The sequence below is a fragment of the Lates calcarifer genome, unplaced genomic scaffold (genome assembly GCF_001640805.2).
Source record: "Lates calcarifer isolate ASB-BC8 unplaced genomic scaffold, TLL_Latcal_v3 _unitig_1517_quiver_1756, whole genome shotgun sequence".
Lineage (NCBI taxonomy): Eukaryota > Metazoa > Chordata > Actinopteri > Centropomidae > Lates > Lates calcarifer.
The window spans coordinates 1-26,415 of record NW_026115577.1 but is presented as its reverse complement, the minus strand read 5'-3'; the positions used below and the strand labels follow the sequence as shown (position 1 = coordinate 26,415).

The window sequence follows — 26,415 nt, the reverse complement described above, 5'->3', positions numbered from 1 at the left end:
GGCTCGGGCCCGGCGGCGACCGGCGGACCGGGATTTTCTGGAGCTGAAGGAGACCGTGTTGTCTTGGGACGCCCAGATCGGCTCCTCATCTTCGGTCGGTTTCATCCAATGCCTCGGCCCCCACTCGGCTTCAGTCACATGAGCTGTCACAACAACGAGGAACCACAACAGCGAGGATTTTGAACGCAGCACAACCATGTTCCCCGTTGACAGCGAGTGACCGTGAACTCACCACAAACAGAAAACTACGAGCATTTCTTTTACACTGTTTATCTGGACATGAGAGGTCGCCCCTCTGCTTCCCTCTTTAAAAACAGTCTTACTTCCTAAATTCACCTCCACATATTTGAGTCAGGGGGCGGGCCATGCTGCTGTCTACGGCGGTCGTAGCGGGACACGCAGCCTCAAAAGGCGCAGCTCGAAAACGAGATTTCCATCAGTGCGAAAAAATCAGTTGCTGGGTGCCACTTTCAGTTTCATTATTTCTCCAGCTCCCGGATACCAACTACCACTGTAGAGCTGAAATAATAATAATACCTGATGGTAAGAAAAATCATTTGATCCTAAATCATTCATTGATGAAACAGGACACAAACACGACAAATTAGTAAAACATAAACCAGATTTAAGTCACAGAGTCCTTCTACAAGAGCAGAACTACATGCTGGAGTGTGGAGGAGCTGTCAAAGCTGACATTTTACTTTACTGGTGCAAATTTCCAACAAATTTACAGTTAGTGAAAATATTTAGACCAAAATGATGTGGAGTAAACCTGAGGCCTCTTAAGGGTCTCTGGGGTCAGTGACCTTGACTGTCAGTGGTAGTACAGTACATTTCCCTCTCTGAAGAGACATGAGGACTTTCTGCTTAATAAACTTTTTTCTTGGGGATTAGGGACTTGCATAATTGACTTTTACTGGTTTTATTCATGCATCCAAGTCACTATTCTGTCCTTTTAACTACATTTATTTGAAGCAGGTAGTTGTTATTTTACAGAGGCTCACAAAAACAAAAGATTGGGTAAAGTTTATTTATTCAACACAGAAAAGGAAGAACAAAAGCCAAATAAAACTAGAAAACCATGCATTATACATTATACAATACACATCATCAACTAAATACAACAAGCACAGAAAATAAAAGCTGTGGTACTGGCTCTTCATCGTGGTTCTTTGGTTTACTAATAGAAATATGAATATGAATATTTTTGAATAATGAGACATTCTCACAGATGAATTGTTTAAGATGAAGTTGGTTTTCTATGAAATGTTCTGGCTCCTGTTTGAATTAAATCTTCAAATTGTTTCGCTGGTTGCTTCATTATTTTGTAACAATAGCGTTTAAAGATTGTGCCAACCAGCCTGTGATGGAACCACTAATTACCTTAAATTTAGAAAACACTTGTGTACATTAAACGTAATTAAACGTATTCATTTATAGCTGGTGAGATAATTCAAACATAAAGTATGCCAGAGAAATACAGCACAAAGTGAAAGGTGTGCAACCAACCAAGGTCTCTCCACTGAAGTGTTTCACAAACTCCAAGTCCTGTATGATCTTCTATGATCCCTCCATTATAACACATGCCAAATTAAGCCCTGTGATTCACGGAATAATTGACGATCATCGACCGACATCATCCACTCCAGCTGTGCGTAAAAGCGCCATGTGCGCAAAATGAGCGTTAATGGATCCCCGTGGCGCAATGGCGCATCATCATCAGAGAAGACGCGCTTTGTCTCTCCTCCGGCATTAAGACTAATCACCAGAGAGGTGTAGACTACCTGCACACAAAATATCTCGCATTAGCCGTAACCCAGCCTAAAAGGATTCAGCTTTTATACTTTTATGCGAAGGGATTTGGGTGAAATTACGCACCGGTTTGCAAACGATGGAGATAGTTAAAGTTGTTCTGATACTCGTGTTGCTCCTGACAAATGTGTTCTGTCAAGATATGGATGATGACAGCTGGAGAGAAGGCAGCGAGGAGGTAAGACTTAACTTAACTGCATATGTGAATTAATTAGAAATGACCATTTATGAAAAATAATTTAAAAACCAAAAACAATTTATATTTCCATGCCATTTTCATTTCCATAAAATCTTCGCTGAAACAAACAATTACTACTAATAATATTTGTGTTTCGGTTTAAAAGCTCTTGGAAAAATGATTTCTTTGACTCAGTTACTGGTGGAAATTGAGAATAATTTGAATAGGTAGAGACAGAGAGAGAGAGAGTCTCTATCTTTACATTCTGTCTCTCTTTTCTTAGAATAAATGGACAAACCCTGAAGTAATCCAAGATATATTAGTGAGAATGATCAGAAAACCAGGACCACGCCAATACCTCGGACTCATGGGGAAGAAAGACTCTGGTAGGGCTCTTTAATGCCACACTGCATCACACCAATAAACTGTTCTTATGTTCATGTTTTATGTTATTTCTTCCCTCCAAACAGCAAAAGTGCAGACAGCTCGTAAACGTAAGTATTAACATTATTTTTGCATTATTTTGTACAGATCAGTAAATGACATTTACATAATAGCTGTTTTATCTGTTTCATTCCCAGGGCACAAATTTCAAACCTTTGTGGGTCTGATGGTAGAAGGAGCTTTGATGAACAAGGTAAGGATTTATATTAAGTATTCAGCATCATTTCATTTCAAATCTGCCTGGTAACAGCTGATTTCATCACAACAGGAGCCCAGTGAGCTGCAGAGAGGACTGAAGATTACTGAGGAAAACGATATTGTTTTGCTTTTTTCATTTCAGACTGACAGAAAGGTTTTTTTGGTTGTTTGTTTTGTCAGTCTGTCATCGTTTCATAAAAATGTAACATCTAACAGTGGAGTTTGGCAATGTTGGCAAACACTTTAAGGCAACCAGCGACATCTAGTGGGAAAACAAAGCGGTGAAAAACATTGGAAATATTAAATGATCACTACAACTAATTTAACAGTGATATTTTCAATGATATAAAAAGTGTCATGTACTACTTCACAATAAAAGTCTACATCATTCTCCATAATAAAACCATCTCACTCCTCAATATCATCACAGGTTTATTAAGTGACTTTGTACAATACAAATGAAAAATAAAATTAAAAATACATAGATGGAGTACATAGCCAAAGCAAATTGCGGTGTCGACTCTTCATTTCCCACTCATCAGTTCCGCAGAGTTTTTTTTCCAACACGTCCAGGATCACTGTTGTATGTGAAAGTGTGTTTTTAAATCTTTTTTTTTTAAGTCAAACAGTGGACGCTGCTGTCAAGTCTCTGAGAATTCTCTAAACATACAAAAGAAGTTATTACTTCAGCTGGCTCGGTATATATATAAAAATAAACTAAAGTGAAATATAACACTTAATGACATTATAAATGGTGGTCCAAGGCTAGTGGAGATAGCGAAAAACACAAGAGGAAAAAGAAAGCGTTACATTTCAGAAAAAGAAGCTTTAGCCATATTTTTTTTATCTATAAAAAGGCCCAAGGTGCATTTTTATCGTTTTTCTTGGTTTCAGGTTTTTCTATTGACACCATTTCATTTCAGGCTGTCGCACTCACAGGAGGAGGGTTAACTGTTGACACTCAAAAACAAAACAAAAAGGATTAGTTAATGCCTTGTCCTCTTCTTACTTTAATACATGACAGAAGATCAGGTTAATGTTCATATACTGTTACTGTCATTTTTTCCTGTAAACAACTATAATTCACCAGAACATGATTGTACAACAGTCAGACATGACTCATGGGTATTTTATTTGTCTTTGCTCTCCATAAAACTGTACACATCAGTCATTTAAAAGCAACCTTGGGAGGGGGGAAAAAGAGAGCAGCAGGTTGGGGCGAGGACAGTATTTAGTTATAACAACAACAATAATAATAATAACATCAATAATAATAATAATTAAAATAATAATATGGGTTTGGCCTTTCTAAAATGGGGTTATTTTTTTCTGCTGTTATAGTAAACACATTCTTTAATGATGATGAGTCCCGAGGCAGCAAGGGGGCTGGGGGCTCCGTGGTGGCGGTTCTGACTGTACATGCAGACCTTTCTCCACCCACCCCACCCCCCCCTCACATACCCACAAATACCCCCAGTGCCCACCTCTAGTGGGTGGGAGCAGGAGCACAGCTGTGCTGGCAGACAGAGCAGGGCCAGAGGAAGAGGAGGAGGAGGAAGAGGAGGAGGAGGAATAGGAAGAGGAGGAGTAGGAGGGCGATGTCAGTGCCACACACTGGCGTCCTGACCGGCAACGTTGGCAAACAAAAACAACTCGAGTTGGGTGGTCCTGCCGACTGTCTTTAAAAGATCTTGCCTTTCTTTTTGTTTTTCTCCAGAGTCCTGCACAAGAGGGAAGACACATATGTAATCAGTGAGCATATTTAAAATAATATTTATAACAAATAGATACATCATTTTTAAGTTGTGTCTGAAGTGAACCAGATAGTAAAAAGCCAACGCAGAGCTGAATGATGATCTATAGCTGTTATGTCGAGTTCTGCCCACCTGTCGAGAGCTGCATGACCACCACGTGGGTGCACGCAGCTAAAATGGAAACTACACAATCACAGGTTAAAAGTGTCCATGAGTTCTGTCTGATGATTATTTTTCTTCCATCCTTATTTGAAAAAAGTTTACAGGCTTGAAATAGTACAAATATTTTCTGCTCATGCACTGTGTTGCATTTTACACATGCAGACATTATTGTGTAAATCAGCAGCTGAACATTGTGTTTGTGTGTTGTGTCAGTTTCTTTCATTTAGCAGAAGGACAATGAGCCCAGACATGCAGCCAGAGTCATTTAGAATTAACTTAAGAGGCAAGAAGAGCAAGGAATCCTGCAACAGATGGCCTGGCCCCTCAGAGCCCTGATCTCAACGTCATGGGGTCAGTCTTGGGATAAGGCAGCAGTAATCCATTTACCCATCCCTGAAACTTACAATCTACACCAACCCCCACAGTGTGTGGACTTATGCTTTATATAGAAGTGTGTGCACACCTTTAATACATTTGATAAAATATACAGCTGAACCATACAAACTGTGACAGTGAGAGTCAGATATACCTGGAGGCCTCCAGTTTCTGCTGCTCCAGGCGTTGCTGGGCCTCCCAGTTTGCTCTCTCCTCCTCAAACACACGTCTCTTCTCCTCCAGCTCCTTGTGCTGAGCCTCCAGGTTCTTCTTCATCTGCTCATGACGCCGCTGCAGCTACAGAGACACAGGAAGGACAAGGGAGGTCATCAGCATTTCAAAAAACATAACACGTAGACTGCAAAACGTGGGAAATACAGAGCTTTTCACACGATGTAATACTCTCGTCAGTTACTCTGCATATAGAGACAAACCTTTGAACAGCATTTCTAAGCTTAACAACAAATTAAACTGTGTGGTGTTAGGTGAATACTGTGCTGAGGGAAATTAACAGCTGATTTAATGGAGAAAGAAATGAGAAAACAGATCTGCAAACTTAAACTGCAAGAAAAATAAAGCTGCAAATCATCTACAAATCAGCAAACCAGCACAAACAGCGCTGCTTTTACACTCTTCATGTAGCATTGTTAAAGAAGGAACCTCTCTCAATGCAACAGTAGAAGACTGTACAGGACAGCACTCAGTCTGAGTATCAGTCAGTCTGGTGTAAACAAATTTACAGTTGTAAAACAACTTGTTGCCTAAGTATATAAAATATATTAATATTGACATGTTTTCCTGATTTGAAAAACTATGTCATGTTTGTGCTGTAATGAAATCTCATTTTGTTGCAATAATCATATGGGAATAATAAAAGAGAGATAATGCCTCCATGTGTTCAACAGATATTTATACAGATGCGTTTACTGAGACAGTCTGCATGCACATTTACATGCAGACAGCCTCTATCTAAAATCAGGTTTTCGGGGGAACTAGCAAACAGAACATCCACTTACACAAATCAACAGCACGCTTTCATACAGCTCTCTCTCTCTCACTTCTAACCACATGTCACGTCAGCACGAGAGGGAGGAAGGCGCTCAGACAGATGAGTAACTTCACAACTGCAGCTTTCATTAACACAGATGTGTGTGTGTATGTGTGTGCGTGTTTTACCTCTGCTTCAGAATCTTTGAGCTTCTGCACTTTTTCCTTGACTTTCATCTCAAACACCTGCTCCATCTCCATCTCCATTTTCTTCATCTTAGCCACATGCTCTCGCCTTTCCTCCTCCATCTGGGCCAGAGGACTCCTGCACGGGGAGCACGTGAACGCAAGCACAAAGAAACACGCACACAAACACACATAGATTAAGACCAGCTCTGCACTATATCACCACCTTACTCATAATGGTAGTGTCAGCCATTACTAGCACTCTCAAGATAATTTTCTGGTGGGACTCTTAAAAACTGAATTTGTTGAATGTAATTCTGTTTATTTAGCAACGTCAGTATTGACTGTTCTGCAAACTGAAATTTCATCTAAACAACTCCTCTTGAATATGTTTACGTGCAGATTGTAATACTTTATATAAGAGGGAAAAGATGATAAGGAGAAAGAAGTTGGAAAGTAGAACGGAGATGGAATAGAAATAGCTGGATTCTGGTTTTAAACAGTGGAACATGGCAACAGGGGTTGGACACCTAAAACATGCCAACTGGATCCTAAAATTGTTTGGACTGGTTGAATAAACTGGTAAAATTTACAGCTTTTTCTCTTCCAGAACAACCAGAAAAACAAAAATCTGACTTTAAAATCTGTGCAGTAGATTGCCATAGCTTTGTAAAAATCTCAAGTTGCACATCATCCCCCCATTCCCCACAGAAATACGAACTGTTGGGGTACAGGAGGAAAAACAGAGCAAGAGGTTTCAAGTTTTAGGAATGAGAGGATCCAACAAGGCTGTAAAAGGAACAGGAAACCAAACCAACCACAAGACATTTCTGGGAATCAGAGGAGGGACCCAAAAGCACGTAATGCAAGGAACCTGTGAACACTGGCTGTTAGTGCCGGTGGTGGGTTAAATGTTAGTAAAGCTCAACAGGACAGTTTGTGGCAGTGTAAGTGTACAGAGACCTGTCATGACATATGTGCAGAGGTTCTCGAGAAACCTTCAAACATTGCTTTTATACATGTTACTTGACGTGTTACTTGAAAAAGGCGGAACTAAACTACAATGGCAGTGCAGCACCCAGACAATTTACAGATTGCATGTGCCAGGGTTTACTGTGACGACAGTTTCTACACCATCACCCAGACACTATCGAAGTGGAGCAGTCACTTCCAGCAGTAACAAACCACACTGACTTCCTACATCCAGCAGCCCGATGAGGATTGCTTGGTATTGTAAATCGCCTACACTGAATGTTTGTAAGTGGTGCTATTTGTGTGACAATATACAGGGTCAGCCGAGAACGACAGAGATCCATGCTTTCACTGTGTAACGCTGTATTTGCTGTGCTTTTCGCTTACAAACCAAGTCATTTGCGTCCAAGAAAGTGGATTAACGCAGGCCAAGCAATCAGCCCCTACTAATAGGCACATTTTGGACAGGAACTGCATTAAGTGAAAAAATAAAGTTGGAATGCAGCACCGCCACACAAACACATTTATGTGTCGAGTGGAAACACTGTGGGTTGAATTTCAACACTGTTGTCTTGCATGTCATAAACACTGGTAACCACTCTGAACATCTCATGTGCAGGTCTCTGTTATTAGTCAAAGCGGAGCTAACAAAAGTAGCAGGTGGAAGCAGCGATGAAAACACCAGCGGAAAGACTTAAAGGATTTGTTGTTGAAAAAAAATTGAAAGCATCACATTCGCAGCTGTCAGACTAGGTTTATAAGGAGGTGTGGCAATCCACAGTCTTCCCCCTGCTGTTCCTGGAAACTTCTACTGACAGTGTGGGGGGAGTTGAGGGGGAAAGCTGACCCGAGTCAACGGGGGGAGGAGAGAAAACACCCTAACGCAGCCAACGAAGGAGAATAGAGGAAAGATACAGAGAAATGAACGTCTTAAATAGGGGTCTGAAAAATAAGTGAAAAAATGACCACTTACATTCCTTCAACTGTGTCAAGTCTAAAAAACAAAAACACATACAACCAAATACACACACACACGCACACACACACGCACAGACACACACAGCATGCAATGATGAGGTCATGCACTAACATAAAACTACAGTCTATTAGACGTGTTCAGTGACTCAAACTGCTTTTTCACTGCAAATGGAAAAAAAAATAGAAAGCTCGGAAAAAATAACAATGTGGGCTTTGTGAGCTGGGTGTCAAATACACGAGCAGAGTTGGTCAAATGTTTAGCTGTGTGTTAGCATCAGCAGTGTGAGGCCTCTATTCAGCTGTAGAGCAAAATCAGTGGCATGATTTTATGCAAAGTAGTACAGTGAGAGGCTTATACACAAGCAAAATCATTGAGTATTTTTCCAAACATCACAAACACAGGACAAATGGCCGATGAATGAACTCCCAACTTTGGCTTTTCCAGTTACATGGAACCTAAATACGTCAATAAAATAGGATATGAATAAATAATTAAGCAGTGACTCATCTCTAATCACTTCCTACTGGCCTAATGACATGTTGCTTTCACAAATGTGTCAGACACAATTTAACACATGCAACTGGCAAAAAAAGTGGCTGATTTAAAACAAATAAAACTTACAATACCAGAAACACCATTTGAAATGCAATTATACAAGTTGACTAACATATTAGTGCCAACACATCCTGCAACATTTGTATCTGTAGATTCCATTAAACGTGAAATTTAATCAGCTTGAAAAGTAACCAACTATTCAGAGGTCCTGTTGTAGTCTACACAATCTAAGTTGCAGTTCATCAAAAATTTATTTTATTTACTTTTAAATCATTCAGTGAACATCTCTTTCTTGCCTGCCTTGACTACAACCTCTGCCTCTAATGTGTGTTTTTCTGGGACTTACTTGGTGGACAGTTGTCCTTTAGCCCTGTTGTTGTCCACTCCATTGTAGGTGACAGCGGCCAGCTTCCTGCTGCGGTAGTTTTCATAGTGGACGTTGTTTGTCACGTCCTTCAGGTCCTGCATATGAGTTCTGGGGAGGGACAACAAAAAATTCTAAATGTCTAAAACACTTGAAGCAACGTTTCATGTGCTCTTTCAGCTAAAACTCCTCTAAGTTGAAACAACTGCTGTCATTTAAGTGTTTATTAGATGTAAATAATTCAAGGTGCTTATCCTCTTTGTATTTTTCAGTACCTGATGAGCATATCCCTGAGGATGGTGAAGTCGCAGTGGTCACTGTTCTCAACTAGGAGGAAAAACAACAAGTCAGCCAGACAATTATCAGGATTTAAAAACCAGTAACCTTGTTTTTACCGTCAACAGAGTAACATCTTGGGTCTGACTCACTAGAAAATACAGACCAACATGGGAATCTTCAATTTCTGTTTTCAGGAATGCTGTCCTCGCTGTCCTATCCTTACTTAACATTTTTTGTAAATGTGTCACCTCTTTGTATTTAGGTGTTTTACTTACTTTCTTTCCTTTAACTGAATTCAGCATTTAATCAAGCATTTTTAAAGTGGTAATACTGCACCAACTAAACTTACGTACCTTCTGCAACCCCCCAGGGGTATTGTCTCCCTCTGACCCTCTTGCCGTTCACCTCAATGATGGTGTTGCTTCCTACTACAGCCAGTGGCAACTTGTCCTAGTAAAAGAACAATATATATGTAAGATTTATACAAGAGGTTTGTAACAAACAAGTGTATTTATGTAATTTGATGTGACGCACCTTTATCTTCTTCACCAGCCTGTTCTCCTCTTCATCATCTGTCTCAGGGAACTCGTAGATCTTGATTTTGTGCTCTTGGATTTCCCGCATGATCTAGTGCAGAACAGGGACAAGAGAAGATCTTTGAGCAACCTCTGCCAGAGCTGCTGACTGGAAATGGCTGATATCAAATTGTCTGCTGTGAAATCCTTGCAAAAGCAGCTGTATGTTATGTTTTCAGCTGATAAATGAGTGACACATTTCTGTGGGCACATCCTGTCCATACTCAAGCTGACGTATTCTTTTCTTTGTCGTGTCATGATCTATTTAGTTTCAGTTTGCAAATTTTCATTCTCCTCACACTGTCTAGGGTTAATATAGTGACTTAACACAGGATGAAGACAAAGTTTTAGCCTAGCTTGATGTTGAAGATGCATTTTTGGGGGTTTGTCATTTTGTTTCTGTGCTTCTTTTTCAACTGCCTCACCTTGATGTCAACACTAAACCTTCTAGATACTTTCTCAATACTTAATTCAATTACACAACACTGACTAAAAATTAACGTAACATGGCTGGTTAAACGATGTTGACGCACACCAACAATGTCTCTATAAAAGTACAGGAGAGAAGCACAGTGCAAAAAGGAAACATGCAAATTCAGCCCTTTTCTTTTTAAATTATATGTTTGTATATTTTACAGACAACTTTTCACAAAGTTTAAGACATGTAGGTCACTGTTGTACGAAATGCTGCAACATCACAGAGGCTGTTCTTTACTTGGCTTGTCTTCAAATTTTGCCATCATAATGATAACCTACAGTAGAAAAATGAAAACAAATAAGCTTCTGAGATCATTTTTCTGCAGCTGTGGAAACCACTGACCTGCTTCTTGAACTGTTGGCATTCCTCTGGGGTGAGGGTGTCTGCTTTGGCGATCAGTGGGATGACATTGACTTTCTCATGCAACCGTTTCATGAACTCGATGTCCAGAGGTTTCAGTCTGCAGAGATAAAGACAGAGTTTTACATGTAATTTAACTTAATATAATTGAGTGATATCAAGTTACTGTCCTAGTATTGATATCTTAAATGTACAAGCTCCAGACCAGTCTCTTTATAATGGAGTTATTATGGGAATTAATTGGGATATTTTGAAGGCTTGGATTTACATTTGATCACCGCTCCTTGCTCTTAGCTCTCCTTTAGGTAACACATGAATAAATGTAGTTAAACCAAATATAGAAACATATCTGTGACGCCTGACTTTTTTGTAGTGTCTAAAAAAATGACCTTGAAGTCATGAGAAAGTTGCTATTCTTGGCTGTTTTTGAGCTGAATAAATAACATTTGACATTTAAGAGTTATTGAGTTATAGTTTTGCATTTCACTTTGTATTTTGCAATAAAATAACATCAAATCTCATGGATTTGTGGAAGTATCCCTCTGACTCAAAATCTAGCCCTGGAGCAGAATTTGTTATTTTTAGTAGTTTGAGTAGGAGGCATGTTTGTCACATAGCCAATAGCTATGCAGGTCAATACACAGCACAGTGTAGCACTGATTCTTGTAAGAAAACCTGAATGCAACAACTGGTAGTTATCACCTGACAGAAGAGCAACAATAGAAGCAAAATCTAAGTAAAGAAGAAACTAATATATTACGTATAAATTATTATAAGACAACCCCTGACCCTACACTAACTGACCAGAAAAATGTGCTGTTGATCAAACTCAACACATCAACCTCTGCATAATTACTCACCAATCCGGCTAAACATGTCCCAGACCAGGGTCAACCCCAAACAAGCACATTTCCCAAGCTGTCCTATACAAATATGGTAACATATTTTGTAAGAGAACAAAAGATCTAGATGACTTAAAATGATAAATAAATTGGCAAAATAGTTGGCAAATAGTTTTCAGGGGATGGACTAATTGACTCATCACTGCAGTTGTGTATAATCCACATCAGCAGACACACAATACTGCCTTGTCCAGACTGCCAGCACAAATCTGTCTTTTCTGACAAATCCAGATTGTATCCAGATTCATTTTAGAAAGTCTGGGCAGGAAAAAAACACTTGTACATTTTCTCTTGAAAATCAGTGACTCCAATCAGATCTGAACAGATGAATCTCAGTCGAAATGCTCTGGCTGCTCAAATCAGATTTCAAAGTGACTCACAAAGCGCCACACAATGATGATGACGTCACATGCAGAGCAACGGTAGCTATGTCATTGCTGACGCCTGCATTGTTACTAAAACCACCAAACCATGCAGGTGGGTTGGTGATTATCAAAAAGGTAAAATCGTAAATAATCCATATTAGACCTCAAAATGCGGCATCCTTAATCAGTGATTCTATTCTTTTTTCCATATTTACAAACTTCTCTGTACATTAGCAAAACAAAACTTAATTACTGCGTGGACATATATTTCTACTGATATTACTTTATTTTATTGATATTGTATAAGCTTCACTTTCTGCAACTGTGTCCTTTTTTCTTTTATAAAGTGTAGAGAGTGACTATGTGGTTTCACGCACATAGTAAACTTATTTACTTACTCATGCTCATAAATAAGTTTAACCACAGTTTGAATAGGGCCACATTTTTATGATTTAACAGACACTGATGTGGGTGATCATTCATGATGAGTCACTGTCCTCAAACCTTTAAGAAAACCAGTCAGACTTAAACATTAAACTGTCTCTCAGTGTTGGAGGTCACTGTGCTGCTGTGTGAGAGCAGTCAGCTGGTGTTATGAGGGGATGCTCTGTGTGTGTGCGATTGTGAGAACATACGCTGCACATCCTCAAGGCTAAAGTGCTGCTTGTGTGGGTACAGAGGACAGGCTTGTACAAACACAACGTCTCTCATAGAGGACAGACACACACAGGACAGAAGAAAAAAAAAAACAATGAGAGAGGAGGACAGAGGCTTCTTCACTGCACAATAAGTCATGGTCAAGAGCTTTAGGGGCTTGTGTATATTTGCATGTACACAAATGGGGTAGCTCCACACAGCAGACACAAACACAACACTATCCAGCCCTACACGGACAAACAGCAGCATTTTCTTTTGTATTGTTAAAGCTTAAGAGCCGACACTAGGAGAAAACTTTCTTATTAACACAATTTTAAAACCATACATGCATTTAAATGAGTTAATGACCGAAAATGGCAGGAAATAACTGCTTGAAGCCTCATTTTTCAGTTTCACTACTCCCACATTTTCTGCTCTTTGACTGAACAGTGCATCACATAAGACACGAACACTCCTTAAAAGAAAGACAAGATAAGAACATCTGAGCTGACCACTAAATATAGAAGAGTTGGTGGCTTGTGAATAATAAACATTGAAATTAAAATTCCACACAGTCATCTCTTTATGAAACATTTGGCAATCGGTATCATCTGCTGGGCATTTTGCCAGCGTCTGCGCCTGTGTTGCTTGCTTCCCCCCTCTCTTTTTTTTTCTTTTTACATGCCTCAAGTTTTAACCCTTATTTTGCAAGACAAGCTGACTCAGTCTCACATTATCATTTACAGAAATGGCCTGGGTGAGCAGTAGCAGTAGATGGAGTAAGACAACACACGCACGTACTGCAAATTCAGTCACCGACCTCAGGAGCCGCCTAGTGTGACCACAGCTTCATGCTATTGGCCATTGAGCTGTTGCAGAAGCAGCTCAGAGTTCAGCACCTAGCTGAAAATGTTAAGGAAGGAAAAGGTTTACTGACTTCTCTTCCCTGGATTTTCCGGACAGTGCAGGGATCTGAACCAGCAACCTTTTGCTTCCCGCCAGTCTGATCTCTGGGGCATTACTGACCTTTTATTTCCTTTCTTGCACAATTTCTGCTCATTTCCTCCCACTGTTCACCCCTCCCTTTCCAACCTTTTCCTTTCTTGAATCCTATTCAGACCTTACTGCCATCCACTTGCTTTGTACTGAACAAGGCGGTGACATTTGAGAGTTTGATTCATACTAGATCTGTGTGACAACATGGGTGCTGTAGGGTGCCTTGGATGAAAGCATTCACTAAGAAGGTATTTATTGTCTTATGAAATTGCCTCCCAGACTCACCCATGTCCCGAGGGGGCGATGAAGTACAGGCAGCAGTGGATTCGGCTGTCAGGCATCTGTCTTCTATTCACCCGCGACTCTGAGTTCAGGTAGTCTTCAAACTTGCTGTCTATGTGGTCAATGATTGGCTGCCAGCTGCATGATAGAAATTATAGCTACAGATTAGAAACAAATCCTCACAAAGATGCAGAAGCACTCCTAAATTAGGAAAGGTGGAGAGTAGCTTTGACATTTTAGGGATTATAAATGAATATTATCTGAGTTGCAGTTGTGGTGATTCTTACCAGTTGCTGTTGTCGACAGCATCTCCGAACCCTGGGGTGTCAACTATTGTGAGCAGCAGCTGGACACCGCCTTCCTTTATTAAAACTTTGGATTGCTCCACCTGACACAGGAGGAAGAATGAAGGGCACAATGTGTTTACTTCTGCCACAAACTGTGCCTCTGAAACCAAACCACTTAATCAATAATAAAAACAAAAACACAGTTTGGAGGGTGTGGTGCAAAATCATTAGCACTGTAAGCTGATCGCATCGCAGATCATATATTTCATATAGAAAACACTTGAAGCTAGCAGCATGTAGCAACACGCCATCTCACAGTGTGCAATTAGCTAACTATGCTGAGAAACCAGAAAAGCACACAAGCATCTGGAGACAGCAATGCTGTCAGTCAGGAGCCAGACAGATAAAGTGCAGCACCTGAGGCACTCAAGATTCAGGACAACATTGTGTTATTAGAGAAGATAAACATTCATAGCAGGAGCTGACACAGAGTTTGACTTAATTAAACCATGAGGAGAAACTATGGATTTTCTTTTCTCACCAAATCCCATAATTCCCTTCTCCTTACAATATTCAAATGTTTGCTTACGTTCAATCTTAGGAGTCACTATTTCTGTATTCTCTGATACATAGTCAGAGAGGCATAGATAATTCATTCAGATCTTAACAAAGCATGTTCTCTGGCACTGCTCAATACTCACGTTTTATAAACAATGCATTCACATTTGTTTTCATTATAATACATTATGTTACTTAATGCTTCTGTAACTCATAAGAGGCCAAGAATTTAATATCCCTGTATTCATCTTAATGGACTCAAAGGCACTTAATCCACTTGAGAGCCACATACTTGAGAACATATTTAAACAAACTGCTAATTAAGTAGGTATTTATGTTACTGACATAGATATACTCAGAGACAGTACAGAATCTGTTTTGGTTGGTTCTGTGACCAAAGTGCTGGCCACATTTTAGAATAAAATGTCAAAACCTTGGTTTGGACGGCTGCCAAAGCTGTTTAAGTGTGCTATTTTTCAACTGTGATATTTGGTCTATTTAATGCTGTATCTAAAAAAGGCAGCTGGCAACTTCTCTATCTGTTTTTTTTTTTGTTTTTTTTTTTTTCCGACAAACGCTACCAACACAGGTGTGCAAGAACATCTTAGCTCAACGATGACATTTATTGCCCAAATGTACCTGCACAGTCTTTTTGATTCGATGTGAAGGTCCAGGATACTCTGCTGAATACAGGTCTGTCAGGAACAGAGAGTTGATCAATGTGGATTTGCCAAGCCCTGATTCACCTGAAACAGAAAACAAGGAGACAAATTAGAACATAAAGTATTGCATTGCATGGAATAACACACTGAGAATCTATAGAACAAAACCCACGCCATCCATTATACCCACAAAGATCACTGTTGACATCTTAAAAGACTATCAAAGGGCATGTGTCTAGCCGGGGATGAGACTGACATTTGTCCGGGACATTAATCCATTTGGGTAGCAGTTAAAAGGCTAAGGAAACAACACAGACAATCAGCCATTGTGTGCCCAGTTTCCAAGTTCCCGATGAAAAGGATCATTAGTGGAAATGACCACTGGCACTGCCTGCATTGGCTGATGGCCACAAGTCAATATTTAACGAGCCACCATTTACACCAAAGCTACAGTCAAAGGGTAAAGCGTGGAGCTTGCACTGTGGCATTTGCATATTGTATATTTTATGCATGGCATGTAACTATCTGTTGTGGATATGTGCTTGTTAAATGTACTGCAATGTGAAGTGATGACAGGCCTATGAAAAGAGCTGCTCTGCAATGTGTGAACTGAACATGTTGTTGGTTCATGTGTTTCATGAGGCATGGACAGACGTGCCAGTCACTGGTGGTAATACTAGTCCCACCGCTCTCTTTCCCTTCCTCCATCTTTCATCCTCTTTTCCTCTTTCACACCATGCTGGTGACGCATTGCATTGCACGGCAGGGACATGTGGGCTCACGGCTCTTCAGAGCCAAGAAAAGCTGAATATTGTGGGTCTGTGTGTGTGTGTGTGTGTGTGTGTGTGTGTGTGTGTGTGTGTGTGTGTGTGTGTGTGTGTGTGTATCTGTGCAAGAGGGTGATACCATAAAAACAATGGCAAGCATTTAACTAGAAACAAGCACAGGGGACCTCCTCTATTTGACTTGTTGCTAGATGTTATGCCATTTTTAATCTTTTCTTCAATTATTCCCAAAACGAAGCAGTCTGTAGCAAACACACTGAAGCATTCACAGGCCCCAGAGGACCACTTGGTCGCCATCCAGCAGCTTTTATAAAGAACGCTTAAGAGGACTAGAGCAAGCAAAATCCAAGTTTGGAGACTGATTAGCAGTTCTATAAGCAAAAAAGAACCTGTAAAAAAACTGACTGGTGTGAATGCAACGTGAGATGCGCTATTTTTAGAGGCATGCTGGGTACAAATTCTATTGGTCCCACCACAGGAAATGGTTTTGACCCGAAGAAACATTTTCCCTCCAAACAGAGACTGATCAGCCGAGGAGGATCTTGGCTCAATGTCAACAACCACATCCAAGCATTTTAAAAGAATGTCTGCATTTTTGATTCGCTGAGTGCAGCTCTAGATAAATCCAATCCAAATGTTTCTGCTCTCAAGACAATGTTCAAGAACCTGACATTGAGATTAATTCAAATAAGAGCAATGCATTGGTCCCCTCCTCTCTGACTCAGCAATTGATACTACAAAGCTGGGGGCATGTCCCTTGTGTATACACATACACACACACAATTTCTTTCTCTCCCTCTCAACAAGAAACCACAACGAAGGACTATAAAATGCCAACCGCAATGAATACAATGAAATGATTCAAAGAAAACAAGGGCAAACAGAAAGCTGAACAGCGTGTGTTCTTACCCACGACCATCAGGGTGAACTCAAAGCCCCTCTTGACAGACTTCCTGTACACTTGGTTGGGGAGGCTTGCAAAGCCAACATATCCTTCCAGATTCTTTTGCTGCTGTAAGAGTAAAAAAATGAAAACATCAAAACCATAAAGAGATTTAATCTTGCACCTCTCTTAAGCTGCCAAGCTCACTCTATTCCCACTCTGCAGTAACCTAAACCTTGATGAGACAAAACATAATTGTTTGAGAACTCCACATATGTCCACTGGATCTGTTTATTCCATTTTCACTGAAGATATTACACTTACATTGAGTGAAAAATTCAAACTGAAGATGTTACCATTATATCAAATGGATTAATGCATCATGACATGACATACATTTTTATAGTAATTAAGCTTGACACAGTTGGTACACTGGAGATTCTTGACTTAAATTTAATTAAGCAAAGCTGAACACTGTGAAGACAATGGTTGAAAAAATGACTGCCCAATTTCTAAAAGTAAGTATGAAGATAATTTCTCTACTTACAGCTGTTTTGCGTAGATCATTGGGATGCAGTTCCAATGTTTGGGAAGAGCCAGCATTTCCAGGGTCACAAAGCAAAGGGAGAGAGCACAAACACAAAAAAGGCAACAGAGAATCAATCTCAGGCCATCTGATAAACACACCATTCTGTCTTCAGAATCAGTTTCCCAAGCTGCGAAGCCTAAGGCAAAATGATTCACAATCTTCACTACTGTAACAACACAGACAGTTGGCCAGCATGGTTCATATTCCACTCCATTTGCTCCTTTAATGTCAGTAGGACCATAAAGTAAGGCCCATTCAGTGTTGCAGCTTTTTCTTTTTCGCCCGTGGCTAGGAGAGGATTTCTGCCTCTTACGCTGGAACATCTCCTGCCTACCAACAGCAGCCCACATGTCTTCAGTGTGACGCTATGACTTATGCTGATTTGCCTACAGGATGTGCAGTTTAACCTCAGGATCCTACAAATCTGGTTTGTGAACAAATGTGTATCAAAATTTGCAAACAACTGTCAGTCCTTTTTTAAAATCACAGCTGATTTTTAAAATCTAAATGCTGATTTTCTTTTCTCCTTCCTTTCTTTCTTTCTTTTTTTTTGATAACTGTCATTTTGAAACGCAGCTGTCTATTTCCTTTCCAGCAATGTCTGACAAGTCTGCTAAAGGAAGTGGTGGCAGGTGGATGTCTATGCTGTAGTTTGATATATTTTATTTTTTTTATATATACATTGTTATGCTCCCTTCAGCAGACCTCACATTCTGACTTTAAGGTTACAGCCTGAAGCCACTGAATTTAAAAGTCAAAACATGAACTGTGAGGTACTAGATCAAGTGTAATCCAGATTACATGCCAGCCTTGTCCTCCTTATAACCTGGCCGTGAGAGAGCTTCCTGGTTTGGCTTTGACTGCCTGACCTACATGTTCCAATCATTGCAGTTAAATCAAATTATTGATCGCACACTAATGCAGCTGCCATCTCTGACAAACAGATGCAAGGAAGTGGCCGTTGACCTCGTTTTCAACGTAAATGTAGTGCCCAAAATACTGACTATATTCTGCACGGTGTGGGTCTATTTAACGTTATTACAAGCCAAATAGAAAGCCTCCATGAAAGCTCACATGCATAAACGTTACATGTCGTTTCCCCCATTTGGTTCAAAGAAGTTAGCATTAATGAGAGCTGTTAAAACCAACGTACGACACTAAGTTAGCTAAAATCAAAGCTTTAAAAAACACTTGAACGCAACCCTACCGAGAGTGTTAATGTGGCTCATTGTGTTAACTCGAAACACAGACAAAAACACGTTTGGTGAAATACTTTGCGAAAGAACTAAAAGGCAGGAAATGACACTCCCGTTAGGTTACACAGCGAAGCCGAGGCTAACAGCTAGCTAGTTAGCAACCATCTAACTGGAGGCGGACACTGGGCGTTGGTTGCTCGGACAACTGCAGAGGCTAATTAGCGGCAAACCGAAATAGTTCAAATAGCGAATCCAATGTTAATACAAATAATGAGAATTGCAGTTTATAACATAGTTTTCAGAATAAGTGTGAACAGTAGCTATCGGCAGCAGTCTCACCCATAGCGTTGACGCTCCCTGCCGCCTCAAATACCGATCATTCACAAGCCGACATTCCCCTTCTCGCTACTTGAGTTACGCACTATGAGGCGCGCAACGCCCTCAGTACCCAACGAAATTACGGCGAAAGACTGACGTAAACTGTACGTGAATCACAAACGGAGGCACACGCTAGTCTCGCGATAATGTGTTAATTCCTTTGAGTCCCTACGTATTCTCGCGATACCCAACCGTTTTTAGCAAGATTTTTTTTTTTTATGTGGAACAAATTTCTTTTGGGAAACACGAAACTCATAACACCCCCACTTTGTCATAATAGTCATACAGTTTAATTAAACAACAATGAAACCCGATTTGCTCACGCAGGACTAGTTAAAGAACTAATTTTACCAAAATATATATATTATAACTTATTTGCAGACTGGTTGTTTCTTTATATTGTTAGTGGTTAATTTACAACATGTATGTTTGTATTTGTGTTTGTGTGTGTCAATGTCAAAAGACGGTGACGGAATGTGAACAGCGTCTGTTGTAGTCATGGCAACCAGGGACTCTCTAATACTGCTCACCTGTATTGGTTAAAAACGCAAAAAACAGTCAGCATTGTTTTTTCTTATTGGCTGGTGCAGGGGCGTCTGTTGTTCCAAGAATAAAACTATATGTCGACTGTGTCCTCGACAAAGGATATTTAATGAAGAAATATACATATTTCCCGATCCAAAACAACTGTTTGCTGCTAGTTTGCAATGCTGGAGGAAGGGTAAGAGACGTAACTTGTCAGTTTATTTATTTTTTAACTGTAAATTCACCGTCAGCTGCCTTTTAAGGTAAACAAAAATAATCCAGCAAGCCATCTTATCACCAGCTATGTTTTTTTTCAGTAGGATTTTTAAATGTCTGGATAAGGCAAGCTAAATTTGCCAAATATCAAGTTAATAACTTAATAAATTTATTCAAGTACTACACTTTTGAGGTACTTGTATTTCACTTCACTGATGAACATTAAAGTTCATCTGCAATATTAATACCACCAATAAACAATAAAATGCATTATTCTGTATAATAAGTTGTTTTATTTTTGGTACTTTAAACACATTTAGATGCTGATACCTTTGCACTTTTATTCTATTTTGTCTGGAGGACTTTATCTTGTACCAGAGCATTTTTACACTGTAATATTGTTACTTTTACTTATGTAAAGTTGAACCACAGGTTACTCATGGAAACAAAGGGGAGTGCTGAAAATGTCCAGCTCGATTAAAAAAGTGAGACAAGGAGAAAAACTGCCCCTGAAATCCACAGGAATCCAGAGCAAGTAAGCTGGGTCATCTCCTCCCTGCAGCTATTTAACAGTCTGTTATATAATTTTTAATTTATTTTCCTGATATGACAAAAAACAAATCACCTGATAAGCCTATTTTTCCAGGGCATCTCATGATCTCAGGAGGCTTCAGTCCCTGCTTGCCAAAACTGGCCCCAGACATGAGGTGAACAACAAGTGACGCCACTCTGAGGCTGTGTGTCTAGACATTTTGATAACGATACAAACCAGCTCATATTTCTTCAGGTTTGTGTATATTGGAGTATGAGACTCCCTGTGTTGCAGGCGGCAGCGCTGAGTCACAGTAAAGCACGCAGCAGTGGAGCCAGCAGATCACAAGGTCTGCATCTTCAAAAAGACACCAACAGACACAGGAGTGAGAGCGACAACAACAGTGAAGCCTCTGAACTGGAAAAATTCAGGTTCCAAGTTCATTTTGATCTTAAAAGAGTAGTAACATGACATCAAATTTCTCTAAACGTCTTGTGCAACAAAATACAAGTTTATCCCACTTCTAAATACATTTGCTGGGCATTTGAATCATCTAATCAGAGAATAAGAAAACAAGAATATGAATCTGACCAGATATTTTCAGTCAATTTTCTGTTCTTGACAGTTTTCAAAACTCATCCAATATTCAGTCCAATATTCGGGCCTGCATGTAACAACATGGTAGTGTAGAAAATATAAGTGAGGAAAATACTGAATTATTATGTGCTTTTTTGCATTTTGAAGTTGTTAAGGAGCCTGTCACAGTCAGTGGCTTTGGAGAAGAGAGCAACAGATGTTATTGTGTAATTGTGTTTTTAGTTATGTGGTGGCTGAATGTTCATTATGAAATTAACTGTCTTTTTAAAGAATCAAATACAGTCTGTGCTTCTTTGTACAGTTTCTAATCACAAACACATTAATTTTCCAGCATAACATACAGAGACCAAAGATGCTTCAGTGGCCACCCGCTGCATAAACTCTTCTCTGACATCCTTGTGTCTTTGGTCAAGAATCGACTCTGCAGGTAAAATATCCTGGAAACAGCCATCATAACACAAAAGGCTTACATTACTAACACTATTTACTCTTTCTATAGCGAATGGATTGACCATGCAGCACCTGAGTCAGTTCATAGGGTTCTCATCTGCCTACGATTATTGATCAGAGATCCTCACCATCAGGTACAACTTAAACCCTTTCAGTTCTCTTGCTGCATGCTATTTTAATATTTATTATTGTATATTGTATAAATACTTCCACATTTATTATATTAGTCCAACAAAAGATCCAGTAACTAAAATAGTAACTGCCTCTTTTAACTGCTTCCCCTTTTAGAGAATCCTCCATGAGCTCCAGGGCATCAATTTACTCGCCAGGGTAAAGTTTCACCAGGATTTTTTCCCACATGCCGTAACAGCCTGCATTTTGTGATTTATCCACATATATCTCATGTCATCGTTCCTCACCCCTGCTCTGTTTCTCTTCAAGTACATGGAGTCTGTCGCCGCCACGCACATGTCTTGTGGTGAACAGGCATTTTCTGTGCAGAAACTGGTCACAATGACCTGTGAGTAATCTGAAGGCAGTATCACAGAACAGCACTGATACAGTTTTGAGTCTTGTGTTGCATCCTTATCAACACCGGCTTTGTTGAATTATCTGCAGACATGTTTCAGAAGCTGTCTGCCATTGAAAATCAAAGGGCCTGGGTCATTGAGAGCAGTGCTCACAAGGTAAATGATAAGTTGTGATAAGGATATCTCTGAGTATGTGCTGTTTGTTTTCAAATAATTTTAATGTGTGAGATAAACTATGTGCCGTAACAGGAAATCATTCCTGTTGGTGCACTCAGCTAATACACCACTGGTCACTCACCACATGCTGTAAAGGAAATGCTGAATGTATGTGGCAGCGTTATCCACATGACAAACCTATTGTTAATTATCCCATCCAGTACTTGTTATTGTGGGTGATAGTGAACATTGCTGCTTCCAGTTTGCAAATATTTAGTCTGAGTTGTCAAGTGAAGCAGTGAAACCTCTTATACGGAGCAATAACAACTCTCTCTTTGTGAAATGGATGACAATATGAAGTCATACATTTCTTGTATCATGACGGTCAGTGGGTGTCTCTGCACTCACTTTGTATCATCACAGATTCTCAGTTTTCTCTTTGTATAATTCTGACTCTAATAAAGTATACAATTTGTTTTTCAAGACCCTGGTGAAGCTCCTTTCCACAACAGATAGCAGCGTGCTGCTGGGAGCCCTGCTGGCACTCACCACTTTGGCTGAGAGGTAAACACATGCTTAATCTTAATGTATTAAATATATTTATAATCTCATCTGTTGCAAACATTTCTTCTCTGCAGCCCACAGTACAAGGAGGAGATTGGGAAGCTACCGATAGTGGAGAACCTACTTGTGATACTGCAGGAATATGACCTGCTGTCAAAGAGGTTAGAAATCATTTATTTGTTGAAGTGTTGTCGGTCTTTCAGATAAAATGTTGGGTCTAAGTTGTTATGTTAGTTGTGGGAAGCTTTCTTCATTCATTAGTGCTAATAAAACAGAGCCATTAAACAAGGAAAGAAGCAAGGCTAGACTCATGGAATGGTGGTGAAAGGTTATAACACAAGACAAGTTTATAAAAATAAGTTTTATAGGGCAATTTAAGAAGTTGTATTGGTAATAAAGTCTAACTGCTTTATGTTCCTTCATGTAACAGACATAATACAAGGTTTAATCCTGATATTTCCTCCAGGATAAGTGCTGAACTGCTGAGGCTCCTGTCCCCAGTGCAGCAGGTCAGGGACCAGGTGAGGGAGCTGGAGGGGCTGCCCGTGCTGCTGAGCCTACTGCATGGTCAGCACTTGAAGCTGCTGTGGAGCCTAGCCTGGGTCCTGGTCCAGCTCTGTGAGGATCCCGACACCAGGACAGAGATCCGGAGCTGGGGAGGAGTGCAGCAGCTGCTTTGGCTGCTCAACAGGTGTTGAAACTTCGCCATTAAAGCCAACTGTAGCATTGTTTTTGAGTTTTATGTTACATCATTTCTTTCCAGTTTCTTTTTTTCACAATTGCAGTCCAAGTTAAAACAGCCTCCTTTTTACTGACCAACAAGGTGTTTCAACCAAAAACCTTTTATTAATACAAACATTATTAATTCTGTCCATATTGTAGGTTTTAATGGGTCAATCACTCAAGTCATTTGGTATTACATTTTCATTAATTTGAGGACTCTGAAGAAACAGATTAAAATAATAAAAAGTATGGGTTAAGCTCCAAAAACACAGAGTCCTACATATCATATAATGCAACTTTGTAGTGTATTTCATTAGATCTGATCAAGGCTCTATTAGTCTGGGCTTGGGAAACTAAAAACTCAGAGCAGAAAGCCTGCATTACAAACTGGGGTGTGGACTTTGGAAAACACGGATGTTAACCAAGCAGGGAGGGTCTGAGGAAAATATGCTGCTGGTTGCATAATGGGAAATGTAGGATCCAGCAACAGTAGAGCTGAGCTCATATTACAGTCTGCACAGCTCAGGCTTTACAGCATACATTTTATACATTCTTTTAAAATCTGTCCCCAAACTTTACCAAAGTACAGAGCTAATGCAGTGTGTCTTTATAAATGGGAAAAGTTCAGATTTATACTGCCTCTATAGCACAAACTAACCATAATAAATCTGCACTGACCACCAGGTGCTGTGATTTCTGGCCTTCAGAACTAGCTTTTTTTTAAACAAAAGCTTTCCACTCATCCTCCTTTTCAACATCTCACAATGGAGGTCGCAACTACAACTAAGTGACCACCATCACAAAACTTTGTTCTAAGGCCTAAAACAAGTGACAAAGCTGTGTTGTAATTTTTATGATTTATCGCAGTGACATACAAAATAACTCTTACAGTGACAGGCAGTATGTCTGTGATCGCTCCTCAATCGAGACGCTCTCCAGCGCCAATGCAGCCGGTCGCATCCAGGAGAGAGCATGTCAGAGAGGAGCTCAGCCCACAGGAGGCGGTGGACAACACCACGGCCCTGCAGTCAGGTCAGAGAAAAAATACTGCATTTTCTTTATGTGACAAGAGTTTGAATTAAACCAGTAAAACACTGTGCTTTTAATGATGTAAACTAGTGAAAAAGACCAAGGCACAGTAAAGAAATTATTCCCCCAGAGGAGTCATATCAGCAGCAGAGAATGTAAACATCTTTTTCCTGAAGTGAGAATCCAGACCACTGAAACAAGACTTGGTATCTATGATTTTTAGAGTAAAGTGGTTGTAAATTCTCTGTTTGTGGATGTCTAAAGACACCATTGTAAAATAAAACTCATTTGGGTATAAAACTATTCAGCACAGCTCTCCCTTGAGTATTCACAGAAAAAACTTTAAATTTTAAATTTCAAAAGCGTCAGTGTTTCCAGTCTTTGTTCTGTCCTGTGGTTTGGAGAGAGAGAGTTGTTATTGTTCACAGCTGTTGTCAGAGTGTCTGAGACTTTAAAACTGCATGTTATGAGTTCTTAAATTATGTGATATCCTGTCTTAATTCCTTTTCCAGCCTGCTGTACAGCTTTGACTGAGCTCAGTCTGGATGATACAGCTGCTCACCACATTGTGCAGGTGAGGGAAAGTCCCTAATATGTGCACAGTCCATCTTTATATCAAATTACCATATATAAATCATTGGATCATTAATTTTGGCATCTTATCTTTAGGAAAATGGGGTGTACATTATAGCAAAGTTGATTTTACCACAAAATTCTGGAGCAAAGGTCACATCTTACAGGTATTGGATTCATACAGTATGAGTATTAGATTATCGTTATACTGTAATTGAGTGTTAAGTAACATATTTGCAAATCTGTTTGCAGTGCTACGCATTCGACCCTCCGATTTCTCTTTAGTGTGGAAAGAAACAGGCATCTGTTCAAGAGGTGATGTTACACAATTAAAAAGTTATATAAAACAATTTCTATTTTTAAAAAATGAACATAACCTTAAGTTCACGTCATGCATAAATCCTTTAAAACTAGCTTCTGTTGGATATCTGCTTTGGAAAGAGATCTCATCAATGTTCTCTTCTGCTGTTACGTAATCTTTTATCTTTTCAGACTCTTTCCCACAGACCTCTTTGAGTTGTTTATTGATGTTGGCCATTATGTACGGGACCTCGCAGCCTATGAGGGACTGCAAACCAAAGTTTCACTCTACACTGTAAGAAAACAGCTTCGAAATGGATTCATCTGTTTATTCAGCTGGTTCTAGGACCGTAGAATAAAATATATTTTAAATTAAGAATTACTGAGAGAGCTTTGTAGACTAACAAGGAGGATTCTTTACTTTACACAATGATGTTGTGTTGTGTGTTTCTCTAATGCAGGAAGAGGAACTAGACAGTCTGAGGGAGAGCATTGAGGCTGTGGACCAGAACCGACCTCCCCTTAAAGTCATCAATGGTTACTCTGTGCTGGACCATCTGGGCACTGGTGCATTTGGAAGCGTCTTCAAGGTACAATGAACATCGTAAAAACTGACTGAATCTGCAGTCAGCAGCTGTGGCTTGGGCCAGTTTTGCTTCTTTGCGACCTCATGCAAGAGTATTTCAGGTGGCTCACACAAGTGTCTTTGATTTTAGTAAATTTACTCAATGACAGGTTCGAAAGCAGAGTGTCCAGAACCTCCTGGCTCTGAAGGAAGTGAACCTGCACACAACCCGGCCTTTGGCAAAGACAAGAGGTCCAGAGACAGTAACGTGGAGAAAATCATCTCTGAGCTGACAATCATCAAAGAACAGGCACAAATTTTCAATTTCAGTCACTGAAAGTCAATTTAATAACCTGCTGTGTGAACAAGTGAGACCATATTTGTGTTGTTTATGTGTTGTTTGGTTCATCCTCCGCAGATGACACACCCAAACATTGTTAAATATTACAAGACATTTTTGGAAGGTGAGGATAATTAC

General features: G+C 39.8%; 3 protein-coding genes across 4 annotated transcripts; 2 read left to right on the top strand and 1 right to left on the bottom strand.

The window, feature by feature from the left end:
* Window positions 1-1,856: 1,856 nt before the first annotated feature.
* On the top strand, window positions 1,857-2,600 carry LOC108889314 (protachykinin-like; the record flags this gene model as incomplete). Its single annotated transcript, XM_018685706.2, has 4 exons — window positions 1,857-1,990; window positions 2,274-2,376; window positions 2,461-2,484; window positions 2,572-2,600. Coding segments are annotated over 4 exons (290 nt in total), but the record flags the coding sequence as incomplete, so codon positions are not given.
* Window positions 2,601-3,051: 451 nt separating this feature from the next.
* LOC108889316 (septin-7) lies at window positions 3,052-17,143 on the bottom strand (the record flags this gene model as incomplete). 2 transcript variants are annotated; one of them, XM_018685707.2, is given in 13 exon segments in its annotated part: window positions 3,052-4,353; window positions 5,078-5,220; window positions 6,100-6,235; window positions 8,042-8,062; window positions 8,949-9,077; window positions 9,242-9,293; window positions 9,599-9,695; window positions 9,780-9,872; window positions 10,641-10,758; window positions 13,843-13,977; window positions 14,127-14,227; window positions 15,324-15,430; window positions 17,041-17,143. In XM_018685707.2, coding segments are annotated over 13 exon segments (1,275 nt in total), but the record flags the coding sequence as incomplete, so codon positions are not given.
* Window positions 17,144-20,341: 3,198 nt separating this feature from the next.
* Window positions 20,342-26,401, top strand: LOC108889313 (serine/threonine-protein kinase Nek10-like; the record flags this gene model as incomplete). Its single annotated transcript, XM_051067346.1, is given in 21 exon segments — window positions 20,342-20,453; window positions 20,565-20,625; window positions 20,745-20,881; window positions 21,379-21,474; window positions 21,547-21,631; window positions 21,786-21,827; window positions 21,939-22,017; window positions 22,116-22,183; window positions 22,668-22,747; window positions 22,822-22,908; window positions 23,214-23,438; window positions 24,362-24,440; window positions 24,442-24,502; window positions 25,012-25,073; window positions 25,169-25,225; window positions 25,299-25,387; window positions 25,565-25,667; window positions 25,834-25,962; window positions 26,108-26,158; window positions 26,161-26,247; window positions 26,356-26,401. Coding segments are annotated over 21 exon segments (1,795 nt in total), but the record flags the coding sequence as incomplete, so codon positions are not given.
* Window positions 26,402-26,415: the final 14 nt, after the last annotated feature.